This window comes from Metopolophium dirhodum, chromosome 3 (assembly GCF_019925205.1).
Source record: "Metopolophium dirhodum isolate CAU chromosome 3, ASM1992520v1, whole genome shotgun sequence".
In the NCBI taxonomy this organism is placed as follows: domain Eukaryota; kingdom Metazoa; phylum Arthropoda; class Insecta; order Hemiptera; family Aphididae; genus Metopolophium; species Metopolophium dirhodum.
Window position 1 is genome coordinate 32,910,722 of NC_083562.1, and position 16,280 is coordinate 32,927,001.

General features: G+C 33.6%; 2 protein-coding genes across 9 annotated transcripts in view; one reads left to right on the forward strand and one right to left on the reverse strand.

Annotated features, from left to right (window-relative positions):
- LOC132940339 (potassium voltage-gated channel protein eag) overlaps nt 1–16,280 on the reverse strand; it is a 221,152-nt gene that overhangs the window by 111,347 nt on the left and 93,525 nt on the right. For all 8 annotated transcript variants that reach the window (XM_061007871.1, XM_061007868.1, XM_061007874.1 and 5 more), the window contains exon 4: nt 9,138–9,239. The gene's annotated coding sequence lies outside the window, so the exon portion shown is untranslated. The remainder of the gene's footprint in view (nt 1–9,137; nt 9,240–16,280) is intronic.
- On the forward strand, nt 8,939–13,579 carry LOC132940341 (uncharacterized). The gene is made up of 2 exons (XM_061007876.1): nt 8,939–9,089; nt 10,776–13,579. Exons 1-2 carry the CDS (start codon nt 9,075–9,077, stop codon nt 13,440–13,442), a joined length of 2,682 nt encoding a protein of 893 aa, XP_060863859.1. The 5' UTR covers nt 8,939–9,074; the 3' UTR covers nt 13,443–13,579.

Genomic DNA, 16,280 nt, shown 5'->3' on the forward strand with positions numbered 1-16,280 from the left:
TGTTTTTAACAATGGATTTTGTATCCGTTAGATATTTTGAATTACAAATTTTTACTTTATAACCAACTAATTTTATAGTACAGGATATTTTGACCTAGATATCGATGATACACTATTGAGTGTGTAAAAGTCTCTCAAAGTGTTTTATAATAATATGTGATCGTATTGTGCTCGTTACCCGTGAAGTATATACCTATTTTATGTTATGTATTGACACGATTTTAAAGTACCTGTAATCGTGTAAAATATATTACAATTTATTTAAATCAATTAAAAAAGGTTGAATCTCTAAACCATTATTATAATAATATAACGCTATGACGAGTCTAATCGTAATAATAATTTTTTGGATCAAAACAGTTATATTTTAACGTCCGAATTTATTGTTGTTTACGCTTGAGTTTTACAATATCCACGTGTGAAAATCGTTGTATCTATAGCTAATGTATCAATATTATATAAATATAGTGAAAACATTTTCTTCTAAGATATGTCATCCCTGAAAATTTGGATTGACACATTGAGCTATTCTCGGTTACACATATATATTATTAATACGACGTATCGTCCGGTTCGGGTCCGATTTGCCACCGCGGGCGACAGGCCGATTGTTGGTTAGTTATGTATAGGGGGGGGGGGGGGGGAGATGGCATATATAGGGTTGTTGGCGCCGGTCGGTCCGTCCACGATCGAAAGCGAGTGCCACGCTATAGCTTACCCGGCGCCGCGAACCGACGACGACGAGACGGCTCCGTTTTCGGGATGGAGAGTCCGTCGTTTTCCATTGGTTTTCCTACACGTGGTCATATGTATAAATAAATATATATGTATATCATTATATCCCCCGCGGGCACACGAATTCCTTCAGAACGAAAGAGGCGAACAAAAAAAAAAAAGGACGCACGTCACAATAATATTACATTAAATTATTATTATATTACTGTGAGTTGTGTAATGTTGAATACCTACGCAAAAATTGTACAGAGAAGGAAAGAAAATCGGGTTTTCTCACTCTGCGTATTATTAACTCCTTCCCCGCGGCGTTGCTAAAAATAATGCTAGTCTGAGAGTGTATATACTCGCATGTACGTGCAGAATTTTTTGCCAGGGATGTTTCAGAAATGAACGGAACCGGAACGACGTACACAAATATACGTATATTCTCGTCCTTTGCAGGTCGGAAGGGGAACGCGCAGTACCCTTTTGTTCGTCGTTTTTATTACCATTATTATGTTGTTGATGTTTTTTTCATACGCACGAGTTGAGTGAATAAAATCTGTCCATACCATTAAGCTATGTAATAATAATATAGAATACGTCTTATATTATATTGTAATAATAATAATAAACTATACAATATTGGTATTGGGTAGCACCACTTAAATTGTCAGCGTTTGACCGTTTGATTAGTATAGAGAAAAAATGTATATTATAATATAATTTATCTTATAAAAAGGTTGTATCTATACATGATTCATCTAAAAAAAACAAAAACAATTGATAATCACGGCCTCAGCGAAATGTTCGATTTTCGATCGTTCAAAAACAAATGATATTGCCTAGGTATACAAAAATGTTGTGACTCACCGATCCAATTGTTATACATACTGTTATTTTCTTTGTGATGTAATTATATTCTTTTACTGTGTGTAAAAGCATGTTTTATAATAATTTATTTTTTAAACAACACAATAATAATATTGAAAAATTACGATGTTAGTTGAACTACAGACTACATTTCCGTTTATCGAGCCAACCGGAAATTCTATTTATTTATTTTTTTTTTTTTATTGACTTTCCGGGCATCAAGTCTGAATAATAATAATGGAACTTAATAACGACCATATTTATGATCTGCACACATGCATATAAGAGTTACATGGATATTATAGTTCCATAATATAATATATGCAGTAACTGCAACGATGCATCAATCTTCGTCACATCCGAATAATATAAGAGTCTAGCAAGAATAACTAGAACACCTCATCACAAATATACAAATCAAATGCTTGTGTGATTGAAAAAACTTTATAAAATTATAAATAATTATAAAACCAATTAGTTGACTCAACTCACTAAAAAAGATATCAGTACCTATGACTGGAACTTCAAATCTGTCTAATTAAAAACGCATTCATAAAAATTTAAATACAAATATATGATATCTATAGTATAATATTATACTGCACCTACATAATGTGATATAATTTTCTTCCCGGCTATTTTCTACTTCTGGTACCTACGCTTTATTTTACTCGATATTTTTACCCGTTACCATAGCTTCAGTAGCAACCACACACTCGACCCTCCATCATAGTTTAATAGAGTTCTTATTTTTGTATACATATAATGTAACATATTAAAATTATCATCATACATTTTTTACACAAATATACTAAAAACGAAGAAATGGGACGGAAGTTCTTTGAATTTTCGATTTCGTTCATTGAATTCGTTAAAAAAATGAGTAGCATATATTTTAAACACAGCCTATTTAAAAATAGATAAAATTTATAAAAAATAAAACATTATAAAAAATGAGTTGAGACATACATTTTTGGTGGAAGATAAAATATGTTTGTGGTGTAAACCAGATCAACTCCTCATTTCCAGAATACAGTCCATAAAAATATTCGTGATGGCTACAATGACATATTATTTACTGTTTGAACCGCAAACAGGTAATTGAAATCATTTCACACCTATTACTATTTCAACATCTCCAACCCGTACAGTTCTGTCGTCACCCGTCGTGGACTAGTCGTTGTCGTATCGTTTCGATTTCGATTTCGAAGGCACCCTCCCCCCTCCACCGGCCGCCACCATATCAACCGTCACAATCAGTCGGCACAAAACACTTGGCTGCGTATTTGCAATACAAATTTTGTATGATCCTATAGTCTTCTTTAGACGTTTTTGGCCCACAATCACAAATTATTATGGTTTACGAGAACCCTGTCAAACATTTTTCGATTTTTTACGGTTACAATGAAAGATTACCAATATATTTATACAATGTTGGACGTACGTAAAATAATGAATAAACGAATTCAGTGCATTTCATTAGTTAAGAATCTTCTTTGGCAACGTCGCAAGACTACATGAAAATGTCAAAACACTGCGAATCGTAATATAAGTATTATACAACTATATATAAGTCATAATAATATTATAATATAACGAGTAGCATGTATATGTTAGTATTGAATTAAATGTATAATATTAAACGAATTATGTGAAATTCTTTAGGTATCGCATCATTAGACGTCATGGTTGATCCAGAGTTACAATGGACATGACTATATTGCCCACATTGCGTTGTCGTAAAATAAAAACTGCAATTAGAATAATGATTTAAATTTGTCATTACATCACCGCACTGATGCAGTGCATGGAGCAGGTACCGGCTGTGTTTTAAAACGTGTATGATAATATCGAGAAACAAGATTATGTATTATGTGGCAACTGCAGTTTTAGAATCTACTTGACCGAAAAGTGAAACCTACGCGTGAACAAATTCTTGGAATCGAATAAAAAATTTTTAAAAAGTATAAATGCTCCTGCTATTAACAATCGTTTATAATATTATGCCACGGATCGCCCCGAATGACCAAAATGACTTGATTGGCGCAAAAAATATAACTGTGGAAATATTACAATTAATTTTTTTGTTTTTATTTTTTTTTTAATTAGGCTTTGACACTTGAGGTAATCAGCTTATTACTGTGGGGGAGGGTACGGTTGGTTAGAACGTGCGGAAAGGATTTGTCACTAAAAACCAGGATGGTCATGGGAACTAGTGACACTGGTCGGTGCGTACACTCAGAACACGTTTCGTGACTGAATGCAAACACCGCGCCACACTAAGCCTACATAAGATATTATTAAATAATTGTACTATGGCTGTTAACTACGATGTATATTTATTATTCTTAGCATTTTTGAAACTGATTTACGATTTTATTGTAGTTTAAAATCCATCACTACTATACACACATAATATTATGACGTATGTGGCATCTAAAGTAGAAATCCAATTTCGATTAAACTAATGGAAACGAATGGTATAATATTTGACTGTGGTTTAATCATATGATGCTATAATCGTTTAATGTATGATTTCGGTACGCTTGTAAACACTGGTTTACCAATTGAAAATATCCACAAAAGCTTAAAACTATCATATTATGTAGGTACATGCAGACCTATACGGTATAACTTATAATATAATAATGATACGTTAAACAACGTGCTTATACAACACCGATCATACCCTAGCTCCTTGATTGCAGCGTTCTTGTATTGTAAGTATCGAATTATAACAGTCGATAAAATATTGAGTGACCTACTTTAAGAATATCTATTATTTTTAAAATACTCGGACAAAAAATTATTTCTATCACTTTAAAAAATAGTTAACTTAATTTTATTGAATATTAAAAAAATTAAAATATCATCCGATGATTTACAATTCAATTTTAAAGAAGATTATGTAATACATTGTTCATTAAATTTATATATCGTCCATCAAAAAAGTTAAAGAAAAAAATAATATTATATTAGTATTCTAACTTGCGACCCGTAGGTACCTACTTAATTGTATTATTACGCACCAATCAGCGAAAAGAAAAATAATACGCATCAATAGGTTGAAATACTAATTGGTCAGAAATAATAACGCAATAATAATATAAACTGTTTACAAATAAACCATTGAAAATAATATACCTACTATTTAAGTATCTTTATGATAGTATATAGGTATCCATTATATGGAATGTGTTTCAAATATTTATTTTTTTTTGAGGATGACATCGATGTATGGCCTAACTAACTCACTAATATAAGCCGAATGTTGATTAAAAATTATAACAATAAAATCGATATAATAGTATAATAAATCCGTTCACAGTGAAATTCAGTTTTTTTTTTTTTAATAAATCACGGCAAGAAAATAATATAAAAACGTTATGGAAAGAAAACGTAGTGTTCAAAAATTGAATAATACAAAATAATATATAAAGCACGCCATTACGAAAACGATATAATAATATTATAAACCATTTTCGATAACAAGTCGTATTAATATAGGTAATCAATAATATTTCAGAAAACGGGTGATTTCGAAAGCTGATCAATGCATTATGGAACCCGTTTATTAATGCAAAACGATGTAAAAATTCAAAGCGTATATTCTAACGCAAAAATAGCTGAGAAACGAGGGCTAAGTTAAAATTTTATTTCACATGTCTGACCACCATAAAGACTTTGGTAGTAAACAGTTTACAACGTTTTATATCGTAAAAATATGAAATTTTGAATAAAATTGCATATGATCAAATGCCACGGTGGCATAAAAATGAACTATTTAGGGAATGTATGGTCGGATTTTATTGTTATTTTCATAATAATAATTCTCGTTCATTAAAAAATGCAATACTCGTAAAAAAAAGACTGCGAGTCTCGAAAATGAAAAAGAATTTTTTACTAATGGAAAGCTGCTGTTTAGAGAATTTTTATGATCAATTTTAAGAGCACATTTTTTCGTTGTTTACCGCTTTAACAATAATAATAATAATAATAATAGTAACAACACAAAAATATGTAGAATATTATTATGTAATAAATGTTTATGTTTTTTTTTTTAGAGCTAGGACGACACTGGTTGTAATAGTATTAAAAAAACATGAGTTGCGTTATGTACGACAACAATGTAGGTCTTAAAGAGTTGTAAGGTAATCTTTAAAAAAATCCGGCAATGTAGCACATTTTAGAGGGAAAATGTATTTCATCCACGCGCGATATTTGCTGACTTCGACTAAACTGTTATATAATAATAATACATAAAGCGTCTGAATAATTCAAAAAATACGTACAATGCATTTACATATCTAGAGTTCTGTTGGTGACAATAGTATGAAAAAAAAGGGATCGTGAGTACGCTCACCAATCGGATATCTAAGGCGTTTTTATTTTTACAGATTGCACTAGACGATTGATTTTTAAGAGGCCTCGCGAGTCGTGACTACTATTATAGATTCCAAGTAATACTTTATGTGCAACTAATATCGTTGTGTTACTCGTAAATGATCATTAATGTAGAACGTCAGTGGCACACCGAAGGGGCGGACTCCGTGTCTACACCACCTCCTAATCACCATTCAGCAGAGAGCTTTGTTGATCAAAAAATGCAAATTAAAATGTGTTTTATTTTAAAGCGCGATAGAAAATAAAAATGCGATTGAAATAAATGTCTTGACTTGTACCTCCTCCACCAATAATAAAAATTTCTGGTTGTGCAACGGTAAATGGTATACGGAAGACTGGAAAACGGAAACTCTCGGTAGACTATAATACTACACATGTGAACGATCTATTCTGTAAAACATTTCTATTTTTCACTCAAACAGACGATTCTGACTAATTACACCAACAGTATGTCACAATGTTCCTTCTCCAATAGTTACCATGCTAGAGAAAATATTTGAAATCTCTATACAATGTACAATAAAACGACAGAAAAACATTTTTAAACGTATTTTAAGTTGATTAAATATTTTACGTTAACATTTTTTAAACCTCTTAATTTTTAAACCACATTTATCACCTGCAAAGTCAAAAATAAAAATAAAAATAGCTCGGTCACTCACTCGCATACACATTATGGAGGGTTTGGATTTTTTTTTTTCAGAACAAATTTCGGGGGCGTTGTTACGTACTGTTGGAATATTATAATGAGTAAGTATTTGATTAAAAATAATATGTTAGTGGCCCCTTAAACGACGTTGATTTTCATTCGACGTGAGCGTGTGTACGCGTAAAGCGCAGTGTTCAGCACCAGCACTCGTTCCACGTCGAAAAGAAGTCTTTGCACACACACATATATATATATATATATTTTAATACGATCGCGACGTTTGCGGAATAATAAATATTATGAAAATGCAGCGAATCGCGAGGCCTAAAAAATCTCGAGATGTTACACGCCGCACTTATATTACGATGCAGCCGTGTGATGTTTGCAACGCGGTGTGTACACAAATAGCCGACTTTTAAAAGATAAAATCCTTCGTAGAACTACTGCGCGTCCTCATTCGATTTGCGGGCGCAACGACAAACGAATAAGTGAACACCGCAAGACCGGCCGATCGATGGTAAGCGCAATGTGTATGACGTCAAACAGAACACATTAGTGTACGGATATAATAAAGAGATACGAAATATAACATAATTATTTTATTATGTCCAATATTATGAAAATGTCGAAAAAAATAATATGTGTAATCGGCGTAGAAATATTTTCCTGTTCAATAAAATACGTGCACGAAAAAATAATAAAAAGTTAAAGAAACAATAATAATGCGTATTATCTTTAAATTTCTTCGCTTATTTATAAAAAATAAAGTTTTATTCTCGGCATACTTTGTAAATAATTTATACTGTTAAAAATATATTATATGAAAACTCGAATAAAATATTATGACCTATTAACGAGATAATTTACCAACGGCACAAATAAGTTATCGGAAGACACAGTATACTGACCAAATAAATTACCGAAGGACGACCACAACTGTACACAATTCAGTTGAATAATTTACTATAAATGTTTACAACGCGTGTTTATGATAAACAAAACAATATTATAGCAATAATAGGTAATGTGGGCGCTGATTACCGATCCTGTAATAAGTACACGTCGTGCAGTCCATTGTAATTCGTTGTGGATGATCTCATACCAGTGAAAACAGATCGCCAAGACGACGATCATAATAATATGACGAGCGTAGTATTGTTAAAATATAAACGAATTAATAGTATTATCGTGTTGGTATGATAATAACAATAATAAGATATAATATTTATGGTAAAATTATTATGGTCGTACAGCGTCGGAGTGCCACGAAAGGTCGACGAGATACTTTCGGTACGGCGGCGCGTCGGCCTATGCAACAATTCACGACGTAATCGAATTAAAATAATGTGGTGCGAACAACCGGTTTTCGAAAACGCATCGCGCGAACGGCGAAATGTACTAATAAAAAATACGAATTACATATTAAATTAGGAGAAAAATCGTAATAATTTATTAATAAAAAACAGCGAACGGATCGACTGTATTTTTATTTTTTTTTGTCGTCGTCTTCTTTTTCTTCACCTCCACCTACTCCTCAACCGGAAAGAAGATTATTGTGTTATTGTCGTGTTGATTATTACGTATATTACGTATATTAAACAGACTGGGGGGTCCCTTCATCGTTAAACAATATATATTTTCAGTAAATATTTATGTTTCTTTTACGAAATTTGTTATTTTACATAATAGGTACTTCAAAACATTATTTGAACAAAACATTTTTGAAAAATATATTTGGTACCTAATACATTTTTTATTCTATATTCCTAAGCCAAATATTTAGATTTAATTAGATTTCGATTTAGATTAAAATTTGATTTCCAACATTTCGTTAGTAATTAGTTATAATAATTGTTTTGAGCAACTAAAGTTTTATTTTATTACCGTTTTTGTGGGGTACCAAACACTGGTCAATCAAATTTAAAATATGTAACACCATTATAATTTTTGACTAATTATGAACCACAGATGGTACGGATTCGATTGGTATTTATCGGAATCCTCGGAAATATAGTACGGTATGAAAAAACAAAAAATTTAAAAATTTAACTTTTTGAAAAACTGCTTGAACTGTGATGAGTTTAAACTACCTAAAATAATATTTTCAAAGCCAGAAATAAATTAACTGATAAAACGACTGGTGATTACTTTTTAGTAAGAGGTATTATATTATTATACCTAGGTAGGTACATAATATTATTATTATTTTAACCTATAACAAGATTCGTTGAAATTGACAAAAAAATAACATTCTCTCATCTTGAATTACTGGTTTTCGGGAGATAATCCGAAAAGATGCACTGATATTATATATACAGTAAAACGCGACAATCGTCAGAGTACAGTGCACAGTTATCGTCGTCCAGCAGCAGTTGTAGTTGGTAACTGCAAGTGACTCGACCGTCGAAAGATCACGGTGACAGCCAAGTGCACGATGGCTACCACTATGGTAAGAACTATAATTATACTTATTATACATTTCGATTGTAATATTTACCTATTCGATAAACTGAAGCGACGCCAAGTTTTTCTTCCCCGTGAGATACACTGAATAAATAATTGACGGCAATTACTGAAAACTATCTCGTTTCGTTTTTATCTGTAAACAAATAATTTTTAAAATTAACATTAGATGTAATATGCAATATGATTAATATCATCACCGTGTACATTGCGATTATGTCGTGCAAAAACGCATTACTTTTAAATACAATAATATAAAATATAAATAATGAATAGGTATACGTAATACATAGAGTTGGGATTTTGATGCACTTTGTATTATTCTTCCAACGCGATGCGTGTCTTAAAACAAACGTTTAATATATTTTTGAATCAGAATACGAAGTTTTTACTTTATATCTAATATTTTTACTTTTTAGAGAATTTTATTGTTTTTAGGGCATCTAACGCTAAACTTCAGTTTTTTTTCAAATTTAATTTTAAGATTTTTACTTAAAAAAATAATTTTGTAACATGCCAACAAGGTTTTGCCAACAAGGTGATCAAATATTATTATTAATAATCGAATGAATCCGAATGACGTAAATATCAAGATGACAAGTGGCGAAGGCAAATCAAATGAGAACAATTCCTTTTCAGATTAAAACTTACGTTTCTACATTTTTACTTGAAATAGATATTGAGCAGTCAAATTTGTTTTAAATTTAATAAAAATATTTTTTATTCTAAATTTATTTAAAATAAAATGATTTAAGAGCATTATAAATGTGCATTATTTTGAGTTTTTAGTGCATAAAAGCATTTTTTTTTCGTTTTTTTTAGGGCATGACATTCCCATCCAACCTGTAAAACATATTATAATATTAAAAATGTATTATTTAGTGAGGCGTCTCTTTATATTTTACTATCAAAAACATTTAAATAAAATGCAATAAGTCCACTTGTCAGGAAAATATACATAATCGTTTCATAAAGTTTGTTTTTTATTTTTGTAATAAAGAATTACTCATACAATATTAGTTAGTAGTTACATTAAATCAATTTAGTAACTTATTTCAAGAATTATAACTCTGTTAAGATTATAATACTGCGCTATGATTTAATTAAATTGTATACGTTTAATTTAATAAATATATTGACTTATTTACTCAAACTATTATTTGGTACATTCAGCTTGCTATTTTGAAATTTAAACATTTTTAAAAACCTTTTAAAATATTCTATTGATTTTAATCATATAATTATTGATGAAAACCATGCAGGTACTATCTATTTGTTTTCAATTTTTAGATCGGGTAGATGAAAATCATAAACATGCATAGTTACAATTTATTAATGTTCCCGTAAACATAATATTACTATGGTCATTAACGTAGGTGGTTAAACAATGATAGTTTTATAATTATTTAAAATGGTTATAATATTTTATTGCTAGGATTATAGAATAATTTGAAATGAATATACAGAAAATAGCCTGAAACCCGATGATAATAATTGAGAGGTGTTTAATAAAATTGAATCATATTATGAAGTAATAAAATTCAATAATACGCTGAATACTCATTGGTTACTCATTGGTCTATAAATATTTTCGAGACTATTTATTTCTTCAAATAAAATGAATGCAAGTGCTTACGCCTAAACTAATCAAACGTAACATTTTTTTTTTCAGTTTCAAGCAGTCGTTCTAGGACTTTTTGTTGCATCCGGTGCGTTTGCAGATGTCGTACACCTTAAGAACGTTAAACAATGCCATAAAGCGCACACTCAGAACACAAACAACTATGAAAATCTTGCGTCTGTACCCAGCGATCAGTCGAATGTGGCTTATTCATATAAACCCGCATTCTCGTTCGGTGAAAAGTCTTTCGGTCTCTCATCTACCCCAGCTCCATTTGTATACGGCACCCAACCAACGCCTGCTCCGTTTGTGTTCAAATCACTTTTGCATTCCACCCCAGCACCATACACATACAGAGGTTCGTCTTCCGCCCCGGCTTCATTCACATACGGTACTCAACCCACTCCAGCACCGTTCCAGTTCAGTTCATTTCGGTCTACTCCTGCACCGTTAATATACAACGCACCATCCTTTGCTCCAGAGGATTCATTCAAGTCAATTGCCACGTCATACTCCCATTCCACTCCTGCCACATTCGGGATCGAATCCCAGTCCACTCCTGCCACATTTGGGATCGAATCCCAGTCCACTCCTGCACCATTCGCGTTTAGCGATTCGTCCTCTTCCCCAGTGGTTTCAATTAAGCCCCACGGTACGGTTGGCTCCCAGCCCACCTCTGCCCCATTTGAATACAGCACTTCATCCTCCACTCCTGCCCCGTTTGATTATAGCTCATCATCCATAACACCGGAAAACTCATTCAAATCCATAGCCGCTTCCTACTCCCAGTCCACTCCTGCCCCATTCACAATCGAATCCCAGTCTACAGCCGTACCATTCGCGTTTAGTGGTTTGTCTTCTGGCCCAGCTGCAGCGGTTACAGTCAAATCCTTCAACTCATTTGGATCCCATCCCATCCCTGCCCCGTACTCGTACTCACAGGGAAGCGCCTTAACCCAGTACGGAGGTCACTCAGCACCATCTCCAGCCCACGAGATCACCATCAATCGAGAAATACCAGTACCATACTACGTCCAAATCGAGAAGCGCATTCCGTACCCAGTGCTGGTGCACGTCCCACACCCATACCAGGTGACTGTCGAGAAGCACGTTCCATACGCGGTCCGCGTGCATGTCGACCGCGCTGTGCCCGTTCCGAGACCATATCCCGTGGAGGTAGAGAAACGTGTCCCATATCCAGTTGAAAAGCCAGTGCCGTACGAAGTTCGCGTGCCTGTCGATCGGCCATATCCAGTGAGTGTACCATATGAGAAACCAGTGCCATACGCAGTCGAGAAACCGGTACCTTATCCAGTGCGCGTCAACGTCGACCGTCCGTATCCAGTCGAGAAACCTGTGCCATACCCTGTGGCCGTCGAACGCCCGGTGCCGTATGCTGTTGAGAAGCCTGTGCCGTATCCGGTCGAAAAGCCAGTGCCATATCCTGTCGAGAAGCGGATCCCGTACCCAGTTAAATACGAGGTTCCAGTCAACGTGCCGGTCCCCGTCCAGGTCAAAGTACCCGTAAATGTCGACAGGCCAGTGCCATATCCGGTTGAAAAGCGTGTCCCATATCCTGTCGCCGTACCGTACGAGGTCAAGGTTCCTGTTCCTGTCCGATCACCAGCTCAACGATTCGCCACCGTCCACTACTATCAACAGTCACCGATCGTCGTGCAGCAAGAATCGTATAAGTCATACACTTCCGGATCGACCACAGCTCCGGTCACCGACAATCTCCTTGTTAAATCTTCATTCGTGTCTGGATCTGGACAGGCTGGATCAGAATACGCTGGATCTGGTTACTCAAAATCTAACTACGCCGAATCGAGCCTAGTTCAGGATAGTGGCTCGTATGGTTTCGGCCAACAGTCATTCTATGGTTCCACAACACCCGTTCCATCTTCCACAGCTGGATACACAGCATCGTCGTCTTCACCTCAGTACGAATCGTCCGGCTTTGATTCAGTAGCCCAACAAGTTAGTTCCATTGCTGGGTCCGATCAGACTGGATCTGATTACGCTGGATCTGAATATGCAAAATCTAACTACGTTGGATCGGCCCAAGCCCAGGAGAGTGGCTCATACAGTTTCGGACAACAGCAATTATACGGGTCCACAACTCCCGTTCCATCTTCGACAGCTGGATACACAGAATTGTCGTCTTCTCCTCAGTACGAATCATTCGACTTTGATTCACTAGCTCAACAAGTTGGTTATAGTGCTGGGTCCGTGCAGACTGGAGCTGATTATGCTGGATCTGACTTCACAAAATCTAACTACGCTGGATCGGGACAAACCCAGGAGAATGGCTCATATGATTTCGGCCAACAGTCGTTCTATGGATCCAAAACTCCTGTTCCGTCGTCTTTACCTCAGTCAGAATCGTCCAACATTGATTCATCAAACCAACAAGTTGTTTCTATTGGAGGGTCCAGGAAAACTGAATCTGATAACGCTGGATCTGACTACACAAGATCTAACTATGCCGGATCTGGACAAGCCCAGGAGAGTGGCTCGCACAGTTTCGACCAACAGTCGTTTTACGGATCCAAAACTCCTGTTTCGTCTTCGCAATCTGGTTACGCAAAATCATCGTCTTCACCTCAGTACGAATCGTCCAACTTTGATTCAGTAAACCGACAAGTTGATTCTGTTGGTGGATCGGCCGCCGCTGATTCCCAGCAAACCGAAAATCTTGAAGTTGGCAAAAAATAGATCTTCAAATGGTTTTCATCACGACAAGGTCATATTATTTTACTTTTCATAAAAGCTATACTAAATATATTTTATTATTAAATTTTAATAAAACACGTTACCTGTATAATAAGTACCTATTATACATATAATTACAATATAGTAGTTTATTTTTTTGGTAATCATATGCACCTGCTTAAAAAAAAAGCACAATAAATACTCCACTCTACGTCCCTACGTCTATTTATGAAAACCAATTTTTAAGGTGTTTGTTTTCTCGCGGTCTGCTGTGTGTGTTTACTGGTGTGAACATAAATGCAAACGGAAGTGTATTTACAGTGCCAATTACTTTCAGAACAACATATGTGTTTGTTTTGAAAAAAAAATGGGTATTTCCGTGACAAAAAAATAATAATATCCGTTAACCACGTTTCAAGGACAGACAAAATTGTTTTCCTATTCACGGTTTAATAATAAAAATAATAATCAACGAATCGTACACGTGATGTACCCAAAGATGTATTTAGAGAAGGGACAAAAAAGTATGATGCCAATTTTTAGGTGATTTAAAGATGCAGAATACTGTTCAAAACCTACAAATATCTTTAATTGTCATTCATCAATCAAGTTACATGATTTTTATCGTACCTCAATTAAACGTAGAAAAAAAACAAGATTATTATTTTTAATTTCTATAGATAATTTGTAATAAAAGTATGTGATTTTATTGTCGTTATTTCAGAAAAATATTATTGATATTGTCACAACTCGCCGATAGTATAAAACATTATTTTATTCAATCTGTGATACGGCTTACACAGCAGCACAATTTTATGTTAAATTTAATATCTGGCAAAATAATAAAACTGCAGCATCTAGACAATTAATGGTACCTACCAAACACATATTTTTTTTAATGCACTTTATTTCTATAAAGTTCTTAAATTAAACAATTATTTTATGATGAATAAACCTGAAGATTTGGCATTTATATTAGCAAACGTTGAATGTTTTTAAGTTCTTGAGGAATTTATGTACTTCTCCAAGTACTTTGTATGTCAGTGACACCTTTTTTAATGGAACAATACAATTATTCTTTACGTATGAATCGTTATGGATGTACGTACATTTACGTACCATAGTTATTGTGTTTTGGTTTTAAATTCTTATGCAAAAAAATAAAATATATAGTAATCGTCTTCTGACTTCATCCGATCAAAAAACCGATCGATAACAACGACCGCGGCTGGTGGTATTAATGCCATGCGCGTTTATCGTACATGACTTACATAAAATGTTATACTGAACGATTAATCCTCCCTGTTCGGTGGTGTAGGTATTTACGTAAAATATATTCAACGATAAGTGCTGATCATTGCACAGCGTTGTGCTCGAGAAAAAAATACCGTTAGACTTTCGACGTTTACACGGTGTGGTGTAATCCGATTGCAGTGCGTTGCAGTAGAATAAGAGCGAGATTGTTAGGTAGACACTTCAACCCATAGAGGTGAATTCAGATAATATTAAAACATAATATAATTTTTAAAAATACTCATTAGGGTTTTATTCAAATTGCTCGCAGCAACTTATAAATTAATACACACATCTTGCAATGGTTTATCGAAGTAAGTACCTATTACCATATGGAGGTACTTCCCTATAATGTTACTTAGTAATCGTTCACTATAGTAGTTTACCTTCCTAATAATTTAGCACTAGCAGTACACGACTAATACAATCGGATGCATACGATCCCACACAACATTTGGGAAATGGTTATATTTTGTAAATATTTTGGAGTGCTTGAATAATGAATATTTGACTAATAATATTGTATGAATATTTTATTCTCATCATAACAAAATATTGGACTATATGGTTGCACAAAAATGTTGACTTAATATTTTTATAATGTTTCCGTGAAATTGTTTTTTAAAAATATATGATTAAAATGTGAACTTCTTGGCTAAAAAATATAAATAAAATATTTCTTTATTATTTACGCAACTTTTTCAAATATTTTGTCAACTATATTGTTTTCCTGAAAATATTTTTACCATAGTTGGGAAATATTAAAATGCTGTGTGAGCGAGTTGGGTCGAAATTAAATTATTATACTTCCTACTCGGGTTCCAGATTTGTTTTGATAATATACTAGATTAGTCTCAGCTATTTGATGCTAATATTATGTAATTTCTATATGAGTCAAATAATATATTTTATATTATGATGTTCACAATAAACATATTTCAACGATATGGACAGCAATAAAGATAAAATATGTGATGAATTTTAAATGTATAATGTTCAACGTTTAAATTGTAAGTAATAATATCTGCTAAAAAAATTTATTTAAAAAAAAAACTTCAACATTTTGTAATATTATCTTGTGTTTAACCGACCACGTCCAATTGATGCGACACCGTGGTGTAGGATATTAACTGAAAAACATTTCGGGATCCAACTATACTATACGAGTACAACCAGTAAGTGCACTATTATGTCTACGATCTAAATCGTATATGCACTAGGTAGTACAATTATATGTTGAGGGTAAATAATATGCGTCAATAAACGAACAACGACGATAAGACGCTTTTTTAATCTTTTTAATCACTTTCTATGACGTAGAATATTCGACTCTGGTTTGTGTCTGCAGTAGAGTATACACATATGATTATATTATACCTTCCATTTGATAAAACTGCTGAAATGGAGTGAAATAATAATATATTTCGCGTGGGTTCCACGAGACGATATTTTAATTTTCCTTTCAGAAAAAAATTAATGTAGCAACCTTTTAGTCTCGTGGAAACAGTTTCCCCCACGTACACGTATACATCCCAGAGGATGGATTTT